Source organism: Triturus cristatus, chromosome 6 (assembly GCF_964204655.1).
Source record: "Triturus cristatus chromosome 6, aTriCri1.1, whole genome shotgun sequence".
Lineage (NCBI taxonomy): Eukaryota > Metazoa > Chordata > Amphibia > Caudata > Salamandridae > Triturus > Triturus cristatus.
The window spans coordinates 962,081,527-962,099,626 of NC_140589.1; the positions used below are offsets into that span (position 1 = coordinate 962,081,527).

Here is an 18,100-nt window from a genome sequence, read left to right on the forward strand (position 1 = left end):
CTGGAATGATGCCAAGGAAAGGAAAAGTTGATCATGGAGGTGAGATTCACCTCAAGTGAATGGAGAAAATATTTCCTGGAAAAAATATGGCTCTGCTGGTAACTGGATGCTTTCATTTTTTGGGCCAGACTATACAACTTCTTTGGTCAATGGCAGTAACGTGGAGAAGGATTGTAGCAAAGCTGGGGAGTCCAGAGCAAAAGGGGAAGGTGCATTTACAGAAGATTAAGTCCATGATTTTTAATTCTTAAAACATGAGGTCTTTGGCAAGGAGTTTGGATCACTTGATGTGTTTTTAGGGTCCACTCCTGGCAGATTTTGAAGATTCTAATTGTTTAGTTTTATACTTTATTAATGTGTTTGGCGAGGTGCGCCCTTTAGACTTTCTTAACAGCATCTGGGCCTCTGAAAAAAGACTGAGGAACATAGAAAGGTAGAGCCAAAAACAAGTATTGAATTTTTGACAACAGAAACATCTTAAACAAGTTCACTTAGACCACTAACATCAATGGTAGATGGGCCCATTTCTTTAAAATACTGACAAGGTCTTTGATAGCATCTTTGTAGTTTTAAGACCTTAAATTTGTATATTTCTAAGTGAGCCACATCCCAAGATACTAGTTTGTTGACATGATCATTGTCTGGGACAGCTGATAATATTAAAAATGTGCCACTGATTTTTATTTTGAAGCCAAATACTAAGACAAATTCAAAAGCAATGGCTTCTGCAGCAGTCATGATATACAATGCATCTGAGGTGGTAATCAAGAAACAGTCAGCATATGAAAAAACCTTGGATTTACTGCACAGTAACAATAGTGGGAAGATATTGATTGACCTTAAAGAAATGGAGATACTCTTGTCGGGTAAAAAAAAAAATGATATTAGTGCAAGAAGTATGGCCATTGATTTGTACTCTGATAAAAAGCTTGGATCCAGTCAACACACTGATGGGAAACGTAGCTAATCTGAGGAAATGTTAAGTTGACAAAAGACTATTGTATAGATAAAAAATAACAAAAAAAGGATGGGACGAGGGTTGGATTCTCAAGTCTGGTTTACAGGAAACTGGCCAAAAGGCAACTTTTAATCACAATTTTGTCAACTTCCACCTCACCATAAAATCATGGATTTGGGCATTTCAAGTTAATTGGGTTCACTTCTCCAAGTGTGTTTTTGTCTAACTTAATCTATCAAAGAACACACAAAACCTGCCTAACTTAGAATAGCACTGGTAGTCATCCACTTATTTTCAAATAAAAATATACATGTATCTACTGCATGGCCCACTAACAATGTTTAGGCAGCTTAATTCATGCAGGCATATCATGTTGCCGTGAAGCATGCGTGTAAAATATGCACCAATCATACTGAACAAGTGTATATCAAGCTGATGTCCACATAAAAAGCAAATAGGCACATTATCCAATGAAATTTTCGTTTAGCTTACCTTCCCAAAACCTTCTCCACCGCATGTTTTACCACAGTAATCAATTCTGTAAGGCCTAGAAAATACAGAAATAGAAGGGATTCACAGTTTCAAAAGCATAATGATCTAACAGAGCAATAAGTATACATGAAGGGACTAAAGAAATAAAGAAATCAGTGGCATACCATCTCCAAGAAGGTGTTGAATGCTTGATAAATACTGCTGCTGGACCTCGGGGGGAGCCAACTGTGTCTGCCAAGGAAGTCAATGAATAGGTTATTCAGCAAAGGAAAATATATTGAGCACCTTTAGACCATAAACATTTGGGAATACCCGAGCGAGGTGAGAAGACACCTTGTAAACCAACATGAAAACAATGATGCCAAGGGTTACACTTTGTTGTTGGGGTCTTGCTTATAGAAAGGCTTTCTTATGAGGACCCAACAGTAAACAGCCCTTTGAAAATACACAATGATTTAGTGATGCAACTGGTCAGGTCACATAGAACCTGCACCAACCTACTTTATTTGAGGACCTTCATTTTAACAAAACATTGCGATGCATCTAGTCGGAGAAACCACATTGCAACTTGTAAAGTATCCTTTCTAATTATTACAAAAACAGGAAAGTACCCATTCAGCATTGCATGTGAAGACTCTTGGATTAATACGTTTCACTACCTGACCTAGTGGCAGGAGTATCCACTTTTATTTTTACTTAGTAATACAAATGAACCCATAGTACTATATATTTGCTGTGCATGACTTGACTTTGAATTCTTTCACACGTACTACTTGTGGAAGTTGATTACCACGTGTCAGAACCTCTTTCAGAGGGCCACGGGGCATACAGGGGCTACTGGGACCAACCATGGTGGTTGAGGTCTTTTACTCCTGAAGTCCCGTGGCCAGGCCTACTATGAATCCCACTCAACTGAGCCAGGTAGACGTTCTGCACTTGACTGTCAGTGGTAGCTGTAGTTGACATGTCAAGGGTCTGAGAAACAGGCCAGTGAACTCAACTCATTACTCAAAGTGCAAACAGTATGAACAATAAATCAATATCCAGCCACATACTTTTATAAGAAAAAGCAGTCTTACTTTTATTTCTAAATCTACACAGGCAAAGAAATGCAACATTCAAACGAAACACTATCCTCCTTGAAGTTGAAGCTCTAGTTGCTGTCCGGCGAATCTCTGTCCAATCCTCCTTCGTGTAAAATGTTCAGTGTTATTCACCATTCACTGGTGGCTGCATCAGGGAATGCAAACTATTAGGTCATACTAAAAATGTCTCCTTTTTGACCCTTGAGGAACTGAAATCAAATCAAATTAATCTCTATTTGGATAAAAATATCCATAAATGAATTGCACAGATAGAATTTACAAAAGATCTTAGTAACAATTCTATATAAAATCCATAAAAAAGATCTTATAAAGTGGACAGCTAAATGTACAGGCGCAGGACACCAAATACCCGGCTAGGCGTTAACTCAATGGTCATCAAATTAAAAGGCATTATCAAAAACATTAAATGAGGGATAATTATTGGACTACTCGTATCTTAAAATGTCCTGGTATAGCAGCGGTTTCCCTCTTTGAATGGCATAAGAAAACAGACAGAATTGCAAAAGCGCAGATTCACATTAAGATTACAGTTTAAATTAAAAGCATCTTTATTTTACATATTTTTTTCTTTTAAAAACAATGCAATGGCTGCAGTATTTGTTTCCTCAGATCCCTATACATGTTACAAAAAAGGAAAAAATGCAATGTAGTCCGGTTGGACTTGCCATCACATAGGCATTTGGTTAACTTCTGGGAACAAAAGCCAATCTCGGGGAAAGCAACCAAAAAGTGCAATGTGCCTATTCGCAGCCTTGTTAACACATTCATCCTTTCAAGCAATAGGAACTGAGTCAAATGTGTCTATGGTGCCACAGCACCATTAGCAACAAATGTCCCCAGGGCCCAACTAGCTCAGTTCATGTCTTACCTGCTCTTGCAGCATAGAAGAGTTCAAGGGTGCAGTGGGCGCCTTTAAATGCACACCTGTGAGTTCTGCTCAGTTCCGAGAGGCCGGACTCCTGGCGGCCCATGCAACAGTACCTTCTCTCTCGCCTGAGCGGTGCTGCAGGAGGTATCCCAAATGTCCGAGCACCTTACTACTCGCGAAGAGGCGATAAGTTGACTTTGCTCAATTGGATCAAAGGAATCCTTTCTTCAGCTCAGAGACCAGAGCCAGCGAGGGTGTGACGCTGTCCACAGGGTCTCCAACAGTCCTCAGTGGTAAGTCAGGGGCAGTTCTGTCGCAGTGCAGATCCAAACCACAGATCACAGCCTCAGTCTCAGTCTCTCCTTCAGGCAGTGGCCCAAATCCTTTGGCAACATTGGTACCCGCAGCCCCTGCTGTCATAAGGGGTTGCCATGGTACAAGGTTATTCGGGCGCACCCTCTCCCAGCACACACACCCCTGCCCAGACAGTCATAAGTCTTGATCCTCCTTGAAGAAGCAACTTTACAGTTGGCCCCCTCTGGCATATAGTGTCACTGCAGCCCAGCCGTACGTTGGTACCAAGATCCACATGGCGCTCAACACATGGCTCAGTCTACTTCGGCCCTCTCCTGGCTTACGAGGGTTGCCAAAAACAATCTTGCACACTGGCAGTTGCCCAATCGGTGCTCAGCCGAATCCTCACATCTCGCACAGGAGTCCTCATCATAGGAATCCCCGCTGGACCCTGCTCCCTCCAACGCTCTCCTCTTCCTCATAGGGAACACTGGTCTTGGCAAGCAGGCACGCGCTGGTGCTTTAGGCTACAGGGCAGGTGGTCTTGTTGTCCTTGGGTGATGTCCTCTCACCCGGCAGGGAGACTAGCAGGCCTTGGCCCCCAGTCCTGGTCACAGATTGAAGTGTTGCAGAGCTTGCCTTTCTAATACAGCCAGTCTGGCTGCTTGGCAGATGACCAATTTTTGGGGTCTCAACCTCCACTTCTTATAGTCCTTTGCCAGACACCAAATGTGAGTTAGGGTCTGGGTCTTTGAAGTTTTATGTTGCGGTTCTGCTTCTTTTGAAGTGGGTACTTTTTCTTTTCATCTTCCTTCATGAAAGAGGTATGCCACAACAAGAACCACTCCGAAGCAGACTGTCCCCAACACAATTCATGGGAGTGAACAGAGTTCTCACCTGGATGTCAGTCTCAGTGATATGTGCCTCAATAGGTTAATCCCAGACCCTCCTCCCTAATCTTTATGATTCTCTTCTCAGTCCCATCTCCCTTTCTGAGATGTGATCTATGTCTTTTAGAATGTTAAGGGAGTCTCTTCGTTTTTCCCCCACTATGTCCGCAACCACCTCACAGGAATGCAGCAATACACAAATCTGTCTGGGTGGCTTCCTCTCCTCCTCATGTCTTTACCAGGCAGCCCAGGGCTTCACAAAATGGATACCAGGGTCATCCATACTATGTACCATTGCAGGCACACTCACAGCACACTTTCAGTCCAGCACTGTGCCTCCATGCATTGTACTCGTGCATCCAGCACACACGCTGCAAGCATGGTTGGTCCTGAAAATTTTCTATATTTAGCAAGGGCGTGCTCTGGACAAACACACACACACTGCCAGCACAGACACTCACTGTGTGCGTGCTGCACAACACGTCACCCTTCATATTGTACTCCACACAAGAACACATACACTCAGTGCTTGCTTTATCCACACATGCGCTGCACAGCACTACATCTCTCATGTTATGTATTCATCTCGCATACATACACAAAGTACATGTACTAACAACACATGGACTGCACAGAACTGTTCCATCCATGTACTCTACACTTCCCAGGCACACGCAGAGACACTAATCCTGTCCGCAGTGTTCCACAACTTACCTGATCGAGGGCAAGGGTGATTTAAACACACAGGAGCTGAACTTTTAAAAAGGTGAGTGTTCCTTGAGGCCTCACACATGGTAAAAAGGTCCTGTTCTCTACTACTGATTACTACGCAGTATGCTGCCACTACCTCACTCGTGCTGATTAACTCCTGGGGAAGGCTGTAACCTTCCACCACTAGGAGGGTAGCACTATTACCACCCCTCCTGGTCCAACAAGAATGCAACCTGTTAGACAGGCCTATGTCATGTCGCAAATGCATGATCAGTGTTCGCCTATGACAAAAAAAGAGCATTAGGGATCCAGACAACTGTACAGTTGGGCACTCAGGGCAAGGGTACGTCTTTTACCATTCAGAGGACCTTTCTGTACCACCACCAAGGCTGTAGTTGGAGCCCTGTAAGTGAGCGATCGATGTTTGGATTGATGCCTGCGTTGCCTGCTCAGGATGGCCGAATACGGAGACCAACCAGTGGCGACCTGAGTTGCGGTGCCCCCTTCCGGGCGTGGGAACCAGAGTTGGTTCTGGTCGCTGCCAGATGGAGAGTTACAAGATCCTGGGGGCAAGGAGTTGGGGCTGGGGAGGCCCTGGGCTGTGACTGTCCCGAGTCTCGTTCAGCCACTGCCTAAATAAGGTCCCTGGGGACAGTCATGGGCGCTGTCTGCAAGACTCTCTACTGCCAGATTCTTCTTCAACGGCTGAGCCCGCAGGGGCGAGGACTAAACCGGAGAGGGTGGTTGTAGATACCTCCCAGCCCCCCCCCCCTTTCTCGACTACCATACTGCGGTCTCTGGTTCGGACTGCGCTGTGTGGTGGGCCCTGGTGATGGCCCGCGCTGCTGTGAGAGCTGAGGTGCCTTCTCCCCCACTAATATATTCTGGTGGGGGGTGGTGATTGGGTCAGAGCCAAGGAGTGCACAGGATCTGCTGCTTCACTCTCTACAGTCTCAGGGCCAAGGGACGAGTGATCAGGGCCCCATACACATAAGCTCTCCTTTGGAGACGCCTGCGGTGGTCTTTCCTGGGAGTGGAGCGACAGATCAGGCAGCCTCTTCCTTCTTACTGCCCACCAAGCTGAGGGGTGATTTTTTAGGGCCCTTTTGTGCTTTTGAGAAACTTTGAACTGCTGCTAATTGTGACTGTGGGCCGTCCTGAAGGGTTCTTCCTAGATGTTTGTCCACTCAACTGCAATCTTTGGTGAAAGGGGGAGCTGGCAGAGATACGTGGCCATAAGAGAGCAGGAGTGAAGTGCTTGAGAACCCACCTGATCAGAGCCCTGTGGGCGGCCCTCTGTGGCACTGTGAGGAGCAGGGATGAGTGGAGAAAGACCTGACCTCTGTTAACTGTTATACTCTGCTGGGCCCCTGATGTAATGGTGAGGAACAATGCGCGGTAGAACAACCTGGATAAATACACTGTTATTATGGCCACGACAGCAGACTCTGGAAATGGCGTAGCGACCGCTGAAGACTATCAGGAGGTGATCCCTTGCCCGTTCCCTCCCTGAGGGAGATAATGGCGGTTATACAAATTCTCCGATGCACGCTAGAGCCTAAATTGGCCAATGTTACAAAGGATGTCAACCTGCTGCATGCTGATGTCTGAAATATTGCTGAGAAAGTCACGACTGCTGAATCTCAGATAAATGGTCTACTCTCCAGAACAAAGAGGCTAGACGAAAAAGGTGATGTACTTACCAGGCAGAGCTTACTGGCATGGCCTGTCTTGAGGACTAGGAGGGCAGTGCCAGACGCAACAACATTCACGTGGTGGGTGTGCCTGGAGAGGCAGAGTGTTGCTCTCTTCCTGGAAGACCTTATCCTCAAGACACTCCGTACTAAGAGGCTATCCAACAATGTATCTATTGAGAGGGTGCACCGGGCGCTGAGCCCTACGCCGAGCCCGGGTGCTCCCAACGTACCATTTGGTGTTAAGGAATGAGGCGTCTAGTGTGGCAGTTGTGGCTGCTCGAAGGCAATTCTGGTAGAGTCCCATTTGTAAATGGAAATGTCCAAACATTTCTCATTCTTTCAGATGAAGGATTATATATACTGTAGGCAATTGTGGAAGGTGAACGGTGTACAATTACAAAGACTAGGATGTGATCCTGCAGGCAGCCCGCGCCCATGAAGATCTCCATTTCGAGAACACTAAACATCTACACTAATGATAGGACAACCACAAAGAGAATTGAATATCTGAACATGAAATGTAAAAGGCCTGGGGAACAAAATAAAACGCATGTTAGTGCTTCAACATGTGCGAAAACACTACCCCGAACAAGAAACCCACCTCCGGGGTAATCACTATATAGCCCTAGATAGATTTGATTACAAGTTACTGGCCCATGCAGGCTACTCCACAGACTTGAAGGGCAGGGCTTTACTTGTCAAAATACATTGCCGTTCACCCCACTTCACACATGGCACAATGACCAGAGCTAAGTGGCCATCTCAGAAACTTGGGAGGGACGTACCCTAAACCTCTGCTCCCTCCACGTACTGCCGAGACTTCATGCCTTAACCCTCCCTAGAGTTAGGGCTCTATTTATGGAAATGTCCAGTGGCACCCTTTTCATAGGGGGAGATTTCAACACAGTCATGCATCCTGAAATAGATAAGGTGAGTGCTGCACCCACTAAGGCAGACGCAGATTTATTGCCGGCCTCTGTGTCAGTGATGTGCTTGGTATACGTGCAGGGCACATGACCCACAACTACAACAATATGCATACCTCGTCTGCGCATGGCTCAATTACCCGTCTCGATCATCTTCTCACTCGTCTTACCCAGGTAGAGGCTTTCAGAGCAGGGATACTATGCGTCTCCAACCATTCGCCAATGGGGGCCTCTAAAAAGACCAATGTTCAACACTGCCTTGGTCGTCAGGTTGGATCCCTGGTTTCTCCAAGATAGAGACATTAAAGAAAAGTTCACTGAATTATACTTTCAGAACTTGGGATCAGTGAAATCGGCATGTGTTCTATGGGAGGCATTCAAGGAAGTTATTCAGGGACAGGCTCGCATAAAAGGGAAATAGAAGGATATCAAAAAAGATTGTGAGGCTATAGAGAGGGACATAAGGGTCATCGAGGCTAGAGTGGTGATGGAGAGGGGGCTGATTTATGCCACCAGCTGCATCTTTGTCAACAAGACTTGCAGCTTATGGCCAAAAACGCGGCACACTTTCAAGCACTGGCAAGGCAATGCCAGTTGTACGACGTGGACGACAAAGCCAACAAACTCCTTGCTTGGCTAGAGAAGAAGGATAGAGACAGTTTGTAGGTGCTGTGAGTCCTGGATGAGAAGGGAGTTCTACAGACTACAGTCAAGACCATTGCTGATGCTTTTGCAACTTATTACAAGGAATTATACACCTCCTCTAGCAGCAGAACGGGCTCGGACTGTGAAGAACTACTATAAGATATTCCCCTCCAGACATTAGTGGCCAACGCATTGACACTTGCCATTCGGGACTTCCAATTCGGTAAGGCGATGGGGCCTAACTGTTTGCCCACTGAATCGTTCAAGGGGTTGGCAGACAAGATAGCTGAGTCAATGCTAGATATGTTTCAGACAGCACTGACTTAGGGCTGCCTGCCAGAAGACCAACGTTTGGCCACAATAGTGGTCAATCCAAAAAAGGGAAACCTCCGACTGATTGCAGCTTCTATAGACCTATATCCTTGCTAAAAGTAGAGGCCAAGACATTGGCTAAGACTCTGGCAACGCGGTTAAGTAAAGTCATAACTTCCATTGTACATCTAGATCAATATGGCTTCGTGCCACACCGGCGTACTCGCCTCAATTTGAGTAGACTCTATGGTGTTCTTCATATAACAGACCAGCCATGAGCAGATCCAACATTATTGATGGCTCTTTGCACCAAAATGGCATTTGATAGCATTGAAAGGCCTTATCTTTTTACCACATTTGATTAGGCTAGGCTTTGGACTGAAATTTTGTGGATGGGTGAGACTGTACAGGCCACTATGGCCAGGGTGCGGGTCAATGGGATGATGTCTTGCACCTTTGTGTTGCGTAAGGGAATCCATCTCTCACCCAAAATCTTTGCCTTGGCCCTCGAGCCACTTGCAGCCTGGATTTGACAGGACCCACTGGTGTGGGAAGTCAGAGCCTGCGGTGGCTGGGAAGAGCACATCACCCTGTACGCCGATTATGTAGTACTCTATGTTACAAGACCCTACTTCTTAGTAGCTAGGATATTGAACTTCTTTGATCTCTTCAGTAGTTACTCTGGCTACCGTATCAACTGCTCCAAATCTACCATCTTTACCTTGTTGGAGCCTTTGCTACGGCTCCCTGCAGAGTGCACGTTATCGGTAGTGACTGAGGGCTTCAATTACCTCGGGATGTATGTCACTCGAGATCGGCACACATTTATTCAAAGGAATTTGTCCCCCTTACTGGAGAGTCTCCATAGTGCTGTGGCCATTGGCATACGCTGCCGTTGTCCCTAAATGGCAGGCCTGCGCTCTACAAAATAATGGTCCTCCCATGCTTCATATACTTGCTTCAAAATAAACCCTATCCGATCCCAGTGAAGTTCTTCAGTAAAATTGGCCATGAGCTTCATTTGCTCCTATGGAACAGCGATGCCCCACACATCTCGCTGGGTAAATTGCAGAGAGGAATATACGATGGGGGCCTCACAATCCCAAATGTCAGGGTGCATTATTTGGCCGCACAGTTGTTGGTGGTCAAAGAGTGGGTCTTCTACGATCAACAGGAACCGGCCTAACGGGTTGATAGAGATACAATGGAGAGAGGTAGGCACAAAGCTACCCTTTAATCGTAAAATAATGGAGAAAAAAATTGCGATTGCAAACAGCGACATAGGTCCGGATTTGGAGGGAGGGCCAGGGCAGTCTGGGTTGGAAGGACAGGCTCACAGCTCTGACTCCTCTGTGGCGTAGTAATCTGCTTTTTTAAATGGGCGTCCTGGCGGGCTTTTCTCAGTGGGCACTACTGACCATAGAACATTTGGGGGATATGTGGAGAGATCGGTCTCTGATAAAGTTCCAGGTCCTCCATCAGGAGTACGAGATGGCAGAGTGTGAGTACTATCAGTATCTCCAATTAAGACTTGCGCTGCGCGTACACGTCCTCAAGGGCAAAGACCTACTAGATGCTTCGCCACTGGAAGACCGTCAATTCCCCTGACCTCTGGGAGCCCCAAGACACGCCTACACTGAAGATCTGGTTGACATTGATGATGATTACTGGATGATGATTACTGGAGTGAGGCTCTCCAGGGTCCACGTGAAATAGCTATTCGATCTAGGTTCAGGTTGGTTCAGTTCAGGATCCTGCACAGGACATACTATTCATGGACTTTTTTACATACAATTTGGAAAATCCGACACAACATTGTGCATTAGAGACTGCAACCAGGAGGGTACCTTCTTTCACATCCTTTGGAAATGCCCGGTGATTCAGGAATCCTGGCATCAGGTGGCCGGGTGATGTCCCAGGTCAAGCACTTGTGAGTACCCGTTGATGCTAAAGGGTTGCTACTGATGTTGAAAGGTGAGGAAGACTAGCCTAAATACCAGAAAATATGGCTGGCGATGGCAGCAGCAGTTGCAAAACGCAATAGTGCAAGGAGGTGGGGCGCAAAAGCTCCCCTGAGTGTCACAGATTGGAAATTTGACCTTGACTGGTGTCAGAGGGTAGAGGAGGTTATATATAAGAGTTGTGGTTGCCCCAGGAAATGGGAAAAGATATGGGGAGAATTCAGGGATTTCGGGGGGGAATAATTCAGATGATGGATCCGGGGCTGTGCAATCTCAATTTGGATTTGTACATTATTACAATTTCTTTATGTACTTCTCTAGGTCGTGACAATATCAATGAGGTTTCGATTCCAGTGATAACTGTCCAAAAGATGTGTTTCTTAGTGATATTTTACATTATGTATACAACAGTGCTTATATTTGTCCGGCACTGTATGATGAGCGTTATCAAAGAGATAAGTCCCGATCTCCTTCCTCCGCAATGTGGACAGACTCATCAAGGATTTCATCTGGGGCACTGCTCTGCCGCAGCTGGCGAACTCCAAATTGATCGCCCATAGAAAGTAAGGCAGGCTAAATAGTCCCTTGGTGGAACATTATACTTTGGCGACCACTTGCCTAAATGCAATGGGGAGTGACAGACAGACAAACCACAACCCCAACCCCAACCCACCCCCCCCCCCCCCAATCTCCCCTCAGTGGGTTCTGATAGAACAGAGCCTCTCCAATAGTCTATCCAGTGGAGACCCCAAGGCGTGCTCAGCTAACACCATGCTCCAGGCCCTCTACTGCTGGAGGTGGGCACATGTCCTCATTTCGGTCGACCATTGTTTACAAGCCCAGCCCACTGTGGCGAAATGCCAGCATCCGTATCAGGGGTTCTCCATGTGAGTGGAGGCGAGTGGGCATAGAAACATTTTCCCAGTTACTTGCGAAGGGCTTCCTTAAGCCCTTTACAGCCCTTAGTAATGAGTTTCAACTACCCCCGCATCAGTACTGGTTGTATTTACAACTCTGCCACTGTCTTCGCAGCCGTCTGGGGTACCCCCGTGGGGCTTGTTGTCCTCCCCTGTTGATGCCTACCTACGATTGAGAGGTCCACGACAGTTGAGTGATGTCAGGTCTGTACAATCTGATGATCCCTCACAAATATTCCCTACCCCAGTAGCGCCAGTTGCCAACGTCGTAGCAAGCACTCCAGCTGGTGGATTAAGATGAGGAGGACTGGGCTGGACGACGGTATACAGGAGACCAGGATGAAGTTTTGCCTCTTTAAAACGGTGCAGGATTGGTCTTGGGCTCCCTCAAAATTGGAGTGCGCTGACCTCCTCCACCACTTGCGCTGTTGACGATGCCCCTCCCACGCTGCGACGTTTCGCCCATTTTGTGCAACTGCCTGAAATTCGTGGACTAAGGGCAGAGGTGAAGACAACAGTGGGCTGAACGCTAACACTCCCCTCCCCACTCTCCCAATACACCATGCTTGTACATGACCTAAGGAATACCTCCAGATATGCCATCACAAGCGCAGTTTCCTAGCCACAGTCTTGACATCGGTAAAGCTGTGTGTATTCCGGTACTTGCACTCCTCCCATATGCCCACGCATGTGGAATGGCTGACGGAAATGTTTAAAATAGCGTCCTATGAGCGGATTGTTTATTCGTTCAACGATAAACTAGACATCTATCGGCAGATATGGGCGTGATTCATCGCTAATGGCATCCTGTGTCTTATGCCACGCTCAGGGCAGTTGTCGTTGTTGTCGTCCCATGGAGTGACGCTGGGGCCTTTGTCAACCCCCCCCCCCCAAACACACAACCTCCTCTGCCAGCACCCTACTGGGGTTTCTCCTCCCTGTCCCCCGTTACCCTTCCCCCTCACTTTGCCAGCCGTTTCTTTCCTTATTTAGGTCACCTTTATAGTGTCTTCTTGGATTTGAAATGCTGGGATTTTCAGGCGGGACATTTTCCAATGGCTCCATATTCTGTTTTTTTTTTTTGCACTCACACAGACCACTGCACTGTATTGGTCGGCCTAGCCTGTGTTCTGTATTGTTTATGTTGAAAATATAAAATAAAGACTGCAAAAAAATAAAAAATAGGGTTTCATCTGGTGGCTACAACAGAGCAGAATTGTTTCTATCTGCACATTAAAAAGGAGAGAATTACAGAATTTGGCCACTGCCATAGAAAAAACTATTTCTGTAAGTAACATTCGGATCCCAGTGGTGAAAGGAATTGGTTTGCCGATCTGACGGAGCATGTTTGAGTGGGTTGCCGGTGAAGATACAGGAATAATGGCAAGATACAAGGTAGACTGAATTTGTGTAGTCAAGACGAGACTGAAAGCCGGTGTCAACAAATGACTTATGCAAAGAGGGATCATAAAAGGGGAGAATATTTTTTAGGAGAAAGTGGAGATTGGTAAAAACAAGTGTGAGGACTAGGATTCCAGGGACAGGGTGCGGTCTAAAAGAACCCCTAGATAATGCACCACTGTGTGTGTGTGGGGGTGGGGGGGGTGGGGGGGGGGAGATGTTCCTATCTGAGCATAAGATCATGTCACATTCTGCAACCAATGAAGCATAGATAATTAAGATCACGGTTTTAGTCAGGTTCATCTTATGTATATTGTCGCCCACCCATCCCCAGATGATCAGGAGGGCCTCTATTAAAGGTTTAATCTTTTGATTGGGAGATCCTTGGGCAATAAACAGATTAAAGATAAGTGGAGTACCATCAGCATTCATGTAAAAGAGTATCCTGCATGGTGGAGGAACTGAGCATGAGCTGCATGTAAATGTTAAACAGAAAGGGCGAGAGGTTTGCCACTTCAGGGATCCCACAGTCCATGCTGTATGCCTTCCGAGAGTACGAGGGAAAAGTGACATCTTATGAAATATTTTATCCACTAAAGAACTGTAACAGTGATATCCACTGCGTCATTAGCATGATGTTGTGTTCAACGGACTCAGATGCAAAAGACCAGTCTAGGAGGAACATGATGCTAAGGCCTTTTTTATCAATGAGCTGGCGAGGATTATGGAGGGCTAATAGGACAACCAGCTCAGATCTTTGACCGGGATGAAAGCCCACTTGTTTCCAGTCCATTAGGTTATTTGATTCTGCAAAGGCCTGTAGCTGTCATAGAGCCACTTTTTCCAGATGTATATAAATGTAAGGCAGCAATGAGACGGGTCTAAATTTGTTCAGGTAGGCTTTTAAAAAATTTTTTTTAGCAAAGGTACAAGTAAGGCAGCGTTTCAGAGATGTGAAAAAATGCCACGCTTTAAGGAGCTGTTAAAAACAGTAAGTAAGAGCTTCTAAACCTAATTTGCTTTCTTCTTTTTCAATTCCAGTTACTTTTTCTTTTGCTTTAACCACTCCATGGGAGGAGAATGTGTTTTCTAGTGCTCTCTACTTGCAACCTGTGTGCTGCTCCACTTTTACATCCTGCCCCCCACACTCACTGTAGTGCTCTTCCACCCCACCACACTCACAGCTTTATTCTTCCACCCCCTACTCGTTCATCTTTACCCATCCGTTGTTTTTACTAATAACCATCTTCCCTCCGTTGCTCCTCTGCTGCTACCTGCACAATATGAGCCCAACAACTGCAGGTGGCTACCAGGCTGCCCACAATGGCTGACTGTCTGAAATTTGCTCTTTGAGATGTATATTTTGGGGTTTCGATTGAAAACTCAGGTTCTCCTAGAGCACCCTACCATACAACATGCCAAAAGAAAAACCACACAAACCAATCCACAATAAAGTAAAACTCATCTCTACAATGTTAGAAAGCAGCACGAGGATCTTAGGAGAAGTTACCTGCCCAGATTTCTGAACAGCACAATAATATAGGAGCATCAATGCTACAGCTATTGAATTGTATTTTGATGCATATACATATTTTAGTTGCCTACGAGTACAAATGTATCAATAAAAACAAACAATGGCCTTTCAGACTTGAAGCACTATATGAACTTGTAAAAAAGAAGTAGGAAACCCTGGGTAGTTCCCAAGCTCTAGCTGGACAGCATCTCCTATATGAGGCACTCCAGAGAGCCCAATATAATAAAAGCTGCTCTACAACTTAAATTTGAGAACCACATAGGGTTCCCTACTTTTATGTATCAATGAAAAGCAGGGTCAAAACGGACTGATGATAGAAAACAGGAAAATGTACTGTTTGTATAGAAACAGTTAATAGGTAAAGAAACTACTATAGCAACCTGTGCAATTTGTTATAGGTGACAAGAAAGATAAAGTAGTGTAAGAAATTGAAAGAGCAAGAGAAAAGGGTTTCAAGAGGAGTAAAACTAGCAAATGGCTCGGAGTATAATCTAGGAGCAACTAATTGATCAACTTACTGTGCCATTTTTGATGACCGCTGCATTGTCTAAGTAGATGTATCCCCCAATAATATTTAGTTGGACACGTAAAAGGACTACAAGCATGCAGGTACTGTAAACTGCCACAATGCTCCTTGTGAAACCTGTGAAAACAGAAAAGGAAAAAAAAGAGAAAAGCAAATGTTTAGCTGCATCAACAAGGACACTGCCTAGTAAACATTTAAGGTCGTACAATGATGACTTAGCAAGAACGGATGACTTAGCAAGAACAATGCTGCGTTTTAAACCCATACTCTGTAAAAATGGTAGGATTTATTCTATTCTAATGTAAAATGGCAATAACGGTCTTTCAAATCTGCCATGCAAGATGCAGGTGCAACAAATTGCTTTCCAGAGATCTTAAGGCAACGCTACATTCCAAAGACTGGCCAGAGATATAGATCTACTGGCTCTGCTATTCAAAACTGGAAGCTCACACCTTCATTCGACTTCCCAAGTGTTCAAACTTCCTGTTGACATTCTTAAGTATTTGAGCATAAGAGTGTCATACAAACAGTGTACATGGCTGTATAGCACTCACTGGTTACACACAGAAATGACGGGCAAGCATGGTTGATGATGCAAATAGTTTAACAAAAATATATCGATAAAATACTTACAGAATACTGAGACTAGTAAGGTTCTAGAGAAGTGAGTCGGGTGCGGAGAGGAGGTAGGCGCATTGGCTGTGCTGGTCTTCGAATACGAGAAGATAGGCTTCGAAGGCAGAATGAAAACAACAAAAGGGAAGGAGGAGTTTGCCCAGAGGTTCCTTGGAGTGGGAGTGGAGAAGTTCCAGTGGATAGCAGTGTCTATATCTGAATTGAAAGCAAGGTGTTTGTGTGTTACGTTTGATTGCTAGCCAATTGTCTTGGATTCCATAGGGAGTAATCCCGGGAGACTGAAGAGTGAGCTTTTTCCTAAGAGTATTATTGTTTAGAAAAGAGACTGTGAACTTTGAAAGACATACTAGCAGGCCATTCCACTAGCTCATTTTGCCCATGAACAGAATGGGGTGTCCTAATGTTTAGGAGCTGGGAGCTTGCTGTTATGGTAGTTGAGTTGATGAATGAGTACAGACAAAATATTACAGTCCAATAGCGCAGGAGGTGGAGAAAAGTGCTGGACAGGATGGCATTAGCAGAGGAAGCATGGAAGATTTCAGTTGATAGTGGGTTCCCATGAGAAAGCTGCTCAGCATTGTAATACATTCAAAAAACATTGTTTTTTGCACCATACATACATACATACATAATCTGGAGGATGGTATTTTCTTTAATGTCCTTCCTGCCCTCATTCATTTCTATTGTCGATTGTTCATTCAGTCTTTCCTGCTCCCTTCTCCCTTGTTTTGCCCTTTAACTGCATTTGCTATTTCACACATATTTGGATTGTTACCTTCAACCTGTCTAATTATACATTACGCAAATTCCTCTTTCCAGCAGTCCTGTTCCACGTCAATGACGTGCATAAATGGAGATATATTTGCACTGCATGAAGATTTGGTTTAACAGATATGGTTTAACAGATAAAAGTTTAATGGTAGGCATTTAATACACCTTTCTGCTGCTTTATTCTTTAAACAAATGGCTAAGATTTGCAGTTCGGGACAGGAGATAAGGGGGGAGGTCTGTGCTCTGGTATACTCTGTCTTGCTCTTTGCCTTGAGACACCAGGAATTAACTGAGCCAATAAATGTGTTTTTTGTCTAATCTGGGACTATTCCTGCTCTGCCACAAAGAAAATATTATGTGCACAGTATTTGCTGTAGGAACTTCAGGGACTGCAAACTGTGGCGCTGTATGAAGCAGCAGCTAAGGTAGTAAAGAAGCTTCATTGCCTGCGGGATGCCTTGGGTCATTTGCATACGACGTTCACAACAAGTATGACGTTTATTTACTGTGTTTTTGTGCCGCGTCTATGGGTTTTTGTATTTATTTGGAGGACCTCTAAGCATTGATTTTTATCTAGCATGTGGGTATTTCTTTGATTTTTTTTAAAGTACTCAATATCTGTGTTCTTGCCGGGCATTTGTGGCAGTTGCACAAGGCACTTTACTGGTTTATTCTGTGCAGTGTGATTTATAGCCCAATTTTCATCCTGGGGGAAAGAACTAGCACAGCTCAATAAGTTTCCATTCCATTGGTCAGTGTTTTGTACAGGTGTTGTCGTCAAGTGTTAAGCTTAGTCTCGGCACCATAAGCTCCAAGCTTCTGTTCAAACACAGAAGCAGAAGGAATGACAGTTAAACTTGGTGACCCTCGGGCTGTACCCTTGTGCAGACTCCGAGCTGGTCCATGCACTTGTTTTTGCTAAAGCTGCACCATCTATATATAGCACTTACCAGTAAACGACTGCTGCATTGTCCGGTGTACAGTTTGTACACAAACTCATAAATTTCCTGAGTTGGTGTATACGCTAAAATCAGCGTGTTTTCACCAGAAACAGCTCGCGGACCTCTTTGAATGGAGCATGGACACTGAACATACTCATTATATGGCCCTTCATCCTTCTGTATGAACAACTACAGTTCCTTTCGGTCTGCTTTCTAGATCACAATTTTAACTCGGATACAGAAGTGTTCGGTGTAGGGCGTTATGGTAAGATATTGAAGCTGGAGGCGTCCATATGCACGTGATCATTGTTGCCCCAATCCAGATACCGGAGCTATCAGAAAACATAGCTCTATAACCACTCTCAATGAAGAAGGGTGGAGCCATGGAGGTCCTCCTTTCCTTGGTCTGAGACATTGCTCAGAGTTCAGCTGGGAACCTGTTGGCCACTATGCAGCAACATGCACTGAAATCTGTGCTGAAGCCGGATGATCGGAGTCACGCTCCCATAACGTG

At 45.2% G+C, this 18,100-nt stretch overlaps 1 protein-coding gene across 2 annotated transcripts in view; it reads right to left on the reverse strand.

Annotated features, from left to right (window-relative positions):
- The window catches only part of PEX3 (peroxisomal biogenesis factor 3), a 330,616-nt gene that overhangs the window by 121,972 nt on the left and 190,544 nt on the right, over positions 1-18,100 (reverse strand). For both annotated transcript variants that reach the window (XM_085611666.1, XM_085611667.1), the window contains exons 5-7: positions 15,231-15,355; positions 1,615-1,681; positions 1,451-1,505 (exon numbers count right to left, since the gene is read on the reverse strand). In XM_085611666.1, coding sequence (XP_085467792.1) covers positions 1,451-1,505; positions 1,615-1,681; positions 15,231-15,355 — 247 coding nt within the window. The remainder of the gene's footprint in view (positions 1-1,450; positions 1,506-1,614; positions 1,682-15,230; positions 15,356-18,100) is intronic.